Source organism: Tasmannia lanceolata, unplaced genomic scaffold, assembly GCF_043159265.1.
Source record: "Tasmannia lanceolata isolate RefF3 unplaced genomic scaffold, GAP_Taslan_0.1 ptg000029l, whole genome shotgun sequence".
Classification (NCBI taxonomy): Eukaryota; Viridiplantae; Streptophyta; class Magnoliopsida; order Canellales; family Winteraceae; genus Tasmannia; species Tasmannia lanceolata.
This window is the reverse complement of record NW_027518706.1, coordinates 1224121-1230000: the sequence shown is the minus strand read 5'-3', so window position 1 is coordinate 1230000 and position 5880 is coordinate 1224121. Positions and strand designations below refer to the sequence as shown.

The 5880-nt window shown below is 38.2% G+C and overlaps 1 protein-coding gene across 2 annotated transcripts in view; it reads left to right on the top strand.

The window, feature by feature from the left end:
• The window catches only part of LOC143859248 (uncharacterized), a 5565-nt gene extending 907 nt beyond the window's left edge, over window positions 1-4658 (top strand). The window contains exons 1-2 of one of the 2 annotated variants that reach the window (XR_013239210.1): window positions 1-134; window positions 4444-4658. The exon at window positions 1-134 is cut by the window's left edge and continues 907 nt beyond it. Coding sequence is in view for 1 of the 2 variants with exons in the window: in XM_077369959.1 (XP_077226074.1) it covers window positions 242-1214; window positions 4444-4508 (1038 nt within the window). In the remaining variant the exon portion in view is untranslated. Of the gene's footprint in view, window positions 1215-4443 lie in introns of both variants that reach the window. The other variant, XM_077369959.1, reaches the window with a different exon arrangement.
• The last annotated feature ends 1222 nt before the right edge of the window (window positions 4659-5880 follow it).

Below are 5880 nucleotides of genomic sequence, written 5' to 3'. Positions count from 1 at the left end.
TTTCAATTCGGTTATTGGACCTCGGTTTTTGGATTCGGATCTTGGAGTCTCTTGGATTCGGTTCTTGCGAATGGTTCACAAGGTTCGGTTCTTGCCGTCGTTCTTGGATTGGGTTCTCGCAATTTGCCAATCAGGTGCAATCTTTTCACTTTTTATTTCATATAAATCATACAATGGAAAAGAATGGTATGCCTTTTGAGATGGTCAAACTTCAATCCTTTGGTGGATCTGAGTTTAATTCATGGAAGCGAAAGACTCAATTCGGTCTAAAATATATGAATTGTTTTACACTGTTTTGAGTACCTTTGCTGAGACGGATGAAGAAGTTGATGAATCTCAATGGCTTAGAGACGCTGATTTCTACAAAGACTACTTGTTGAATTGTCTTTCAGATCGTCTTGCAGAAACCTATAGTAAATTTAACACTGCTAAAGCAATATGGAACAATTTAGATGCTCAATTCAAGAAGGAGGAGGAATTGTCCAAGACCCATCTTGTGGACAAATTCATGGATTTCAAGTTTCAAGAAGACAAGGAAATCACTCCTCAAGTTACTGATCTAGAGAATTTGAGATCTAAGTTGCATAATGAAAAAATAGTTGTCTGTGATTCATTTCTTGTGGGTGCAATTATATACAAGTTATCATCTGCATGGCACTCTTTCAAAACCGAGATGTATCGGAAAAAAGTGCAAGTGAGACTTGATGATCTCAAACGATTCATTCGAATCGAAGATGAGAATCGAGCTAGGAATAACTTGGAGATGGTTAGACAGCAACAGTCTGCTGCTAACGCGATAATATATCCCAAGAAATTTTCTCGAAAATCCAAGTCACCTAAAAGTGAACATCCCAAGTTGGAGGCCAAAAAGACTATCTTTCAAAAAAAGAAGGGCAAGTGCCACAACTGTGGGAAATGGGGTCACTTTGCTGCAGAGTGTAAACAACCTAAGAAGGCTAAATCTAACACACCACAAAAGGAAGCTCATATGATGGTGGGCAGTGCTGCGCCTAAGAGTTTTATTGCCATGTTAGGCAATGGTAAGGCCAATACTTCTTCAGCCTGGTGGTTAGATACAGGAGCCACCTGCCATGTTTGCAACTCGAAGAAACTACTTACGGATGCTGTTGGCGTGAAAGAGACCATTACAGTGGCTAGTGGAGCTGAGGCAAATGTGACTCACACTGGAACTGCGAATCTGGTCCTTTCTTCAGGTAAAATACTAACTTTAAAAAAATGTTAAAGTAGTTCCTGCTATTCAAAAGAATTTAATTTCTATTAGTCTTTTAGACAATGCTGGCATGTGTTCATCTTTTTTGGGTGGTAGAGTAACTTTAACTGTTAACTCTTATTATTTTGGTTGTGCTTTCTTAATCAATGGTATGTATAGATTGAGTTTAGCAAATGAAACCGTCAGTCAGGTTAGTTCCACTTTGATTGATCCTAAGTTGGTACACACTAGATTGGGACATGTGAACTATAGGAAAATGGTCACACTTGCTAAAACTCATACTATACCTCTAGATACATCGATTAGATTTGACAAATGTGAAGTGTGTGCACAAACCAAGATCACTAGAAAACCTTTTCGTTCGATTTCTAGGAGCACACAACTTCTTGAGTTAATACATTCTGACCTCTGTGACTTTAAAAGTTTCACTACTCGAGGTGGTCGGAAGTATTTAATCACTTTTATAGACGATTTTTCTAGATATTGTCATATTTATCTCCTAAAATCGAAAGATGAAGCCTTTGATAAATTTAAAATTTTCAAGAATCGTGTTGAAAATCAATTGAACTTGAAAATTAAGCGATTTAGGAGTGATAAAGGAGGAGAATACACTTTGACAGAGTTCAAGGAATTCTGTGCCTCTCAGGGCATAATACTTGAAACTACTGCTTCTTACTCACCTCAATCTAATGGCATAGCTGAACGTAAGAACCGGACGTTAACTGAAATGTTAAACTTTATGTTATTGACAACTGGCATGCCTACTAGCTATTGGGGAGAAGCAGCTTTAACTGCAAATCACATCCTGAATAGAGTACCACACCCTAAGTTGACCTCTACTCCTTATGAGTTATGGCATAAACATCCTTGTAGATATGACACTCTTAAGACTTGGGGCTGTATTGCTTATGTGAGGATACAAGACCCTAGAAGACCTAAGGTAGGACCTCGAACAAACACTTGTGTTTATCTAGGTGGTGCAGAAGACAGTGCTTCTGATCGGTTTTTGGATCTATCTACCAATTTGGTTATAGAATCGAGAGATGCAGTATTCTTTGAGAATAAATTTCTCAGAGATCATTGTTTGAACCTACCTGGCGATACTGAGATGGTTACAGAAGCGCATGTAGAGTTTGAACAGAATACTTCTGACACCTGTCCTACACTGATTTCTACATCAGAACCTTTAAGAGTTTCTACAAGAGATAGAGTACCCAAGAACTTTGGTGAGGACTTTGTGACCTACCATGTAGAGAATGATCCATCAACCTATACGGAAGCGATGAGATCTAGGGACTCTTTGTTGTGGGCAGAAGCCATTAATGATGAAATGAGCTCTCTGTTACAAAATCAAACTTGGCAGCTAGTCGATTTGCCAAAAGGGGCTAAGACTGTGGGCTGTAAGTGGATTTTGAAGAAGAAACTTAATCCTGACAGATCCATAGCTCGGTATAAAGCACGTTTAGTAGCTAAGGGCTATACACAAGTCAGTGTGATAGACTACTTTGATGTTTACTCACCGGTCTGTCATTTGGCAACGATAAGAAATCTTCTTGCTTTGGCTTTATTGAAAAGTATGTTGTGCATCAAATGGATGTAAAAATGGCTTTCCTTAATGGAGACCTCACAGAGGAAATCTACATGAACCAACCTGAAGGGTTTGTCATGGAGGGTTTCGAGAACAAAGTTTGTAAGCTACACAAATCTTTGTATGGTCTTAAACAAGCACCTAAATTGTGGCATCAAAAATTTGACAAGGTAGTAAAGAGCTTTGGTTTTCAGACCAGTTACTCAGATAAATGCCTTTACGTTCGGTCTGTGTCGAATAAGGTTGTGATTATTTGCTTGTATGTAGACGATATGTTGCTTCTTGGTTCCGATCTCTCTGTAGTGAGTGACGTGAAAACCACTTTGGCTCAAGAATTCGACATGAAAGATCTTGGTGTGATTGACACCATTCTTGGTATGAAAGTAAGTTTTGAAAGGCAAGGGATTACTCTTAGCCAAGCCCATTATATTGAAAAACTACTTTCTACATGGGGATACAGTGAATGTAAACCGATTGAGACACCATTTGATTATACCAAGAAGCTGATCTCTAATGAAGGAGACAGTGTGAATCAGTTAGATTATTCTAAACTGATTGGTAGTCTCATGTATGCTATGAGTTGCACTAGGCCAGACATAGCTTTTACAGTTGGCATGCTGAGTCGTTTCACTAGTAATCCTGGCCATGAGCACTGGGATGCCCTTATGAGGCTGATGAGATACCTTAAGGGTACTCAAGGATATGATCTATGTTATAATGACCATCCTCCTATCTTGGAAGGGTATTCTGATGCATCATGGGACTCAAAATTAGGAGACAGTAAATCTACCAGTGGTTATGTTTTTACACTGGGTGGAGCCGTTGTTGCATGGAAGTCAAAGAGACAGACTTGTATTGCTCTGTCATCTATGGAATCAGAACTTTATGCTTTAGCTTCTACAGGAGATGAAGCAGAGTGGATAAGAGATCTGATCGTGGACATTCCATTGACCCATTTAAAGATTAACTCTTTAAGTTTGTTCTGTGATAATCAAGCTACAATTACGATTGTGAAAAACTCACTCTTTAATGGTAAGAGGAGACATGTCAGGCTGAAACATGCCACGCTGAATTATCTTCTAGAACAAGATATTATCACTTTGGTTGATGTGAGATCAAAGGATAATATGGCCGATGCTCTTACGAAGGGACTGGACAAAGATCGGATATTCAAAACTGCGGGGGAGATAGGGTTAAAGACTGTGTAGACGTGTCTTAACCTACATTCATCTTATTTTGAATTTTTCGAATCTCCCTATCTTGGCCAAGATAAGCACTTGATATGTTTCAATAAAGTTTATAGTTATCTTTATGTCATTCCACATTTGATGACATGTCCTTCTTGGGAAAGGTTGTTTCATTCCAAACTTGTTGATACAGCTTAACTCAATTTGGATATGATGCCTGTAACATTCCAAATGAAAACATGGAATGGTTCTTTGTAAAGAAACTGTTTAGGTCTTGTTCTTGATTGAAACTTGACATTGATGCTTATTGATATTGATATTTATTTTTTCAGCCATTATGAAATTGTACTAAGTTCTTCTGTAGAACTAGATACTTTTAGTAAAATAGACAAATGATTGGATTCATTTTCATGAAATTCATATTTGGTAATTTGCAGGAATTGACGAAAATGGAGGAGATTGCCTCAATTTGGATCTTGATGAAGATGACTTACTTGATTAGTAAATCTTTATAGAGCAGTGGGAACTATTATTTTTTTTTCAGTTGATTAAATAGTTCACCTATATGTGAAACTGCTTATGTTTGAGTTTAGATTATTTCTAAAACTCTTGGTTATTCTTTAAAGTATTTTGTTTTCAGTTGGATTACAAATCTTTATTGATATGGTGATATGGATGATTCAATAATTTTGTTTGAACATCACATTAACTATCTATTGGATTGTGCTATATGTAGAACATAGGAGGAGATTGTTGGCTATATAATATAACCCATGTATGTTCTAATATAAGCCCAATAGGTAATGGATCAGGTGTAGTGGGCCCATTTGGGCTGGAGCCCATTAACCTCGTATAACCCTAGTGTATCTCTATATATATAGGGGTTGGAGGCAACAAACAGGGTGTTCCAAACTAGATACCTTGGGTGTAATGCTTTAAGCATCCTTGCTTAAACCCTAATTACTCTAACACAATCTATAGAGGTTTCCATAACATGTATAGGTGGTGCCAAGTTGCTGAAAAGTAGGGGATACAAAAGCCCTATTTTGTTTCCCTTTTTTTTTTCAGCCACTTCACAGCTCTCACCCTCTCCTCACCCGTGCCTTCTCAATTCTCTCCCCAAACCACCCTCGCACGCCTCTCTCACCACTTAATAAACTAATATTTCAAGAAAACAACTTACATGCATAGCAGCCAAACATTGTTGTATTTGCATAGTTTTCCTTTGAAAAATGTGAATGGGCAAAAAGTAGGGTACATACATCAAAATCTTCCGCATTGGGATGTGTGTGTGTGTTGGAGGGGGGGGGGGGGTTGAGAATTTATCGAGGCCTCTCGCTGTGATGAATGGACACCATTCGGTTAACTTTTTCAAATAATTGTCTATTCAAGGCATGGTTGCCTACCATGAATTTTTTTTCCCTAGAATATTAGCTTACCCAGTGGTGTGCCAGGGTGGAAGACGAATAGACATGTCCGAAAAGAAAAAAAAAAAGTGGCAGACACAAGTGAGACGTGATATAGCTTTCTTCAAAATTGCCTAGCAAATCTCGTAAAAGAAATAGAAGTATTCATTTGGATAGTCTCCCTTTGGTTATGTCGAATCCAATGTTTAGAATTTTGTTTTTGTGAATCATCCAATTACTCCAAAAGCTTAAGCTGCTAGAGTTGGTGTTATTTAATCGTTTATACTTCAACACTTTCGCTCACGTGTGACCCCCCTTTTCTTTATCAGTTGGCCGTACATGTGGATATTTCTCAAGGGTTTGTTGGGTCTTGAACCCAAGATCTCTTGAACCCGAGATCTGTCGCGAGGCAATAGCTCAGATACCATGTGAAACATCCAATTACTCCAAGAGCTAAGCTGTTAGAGT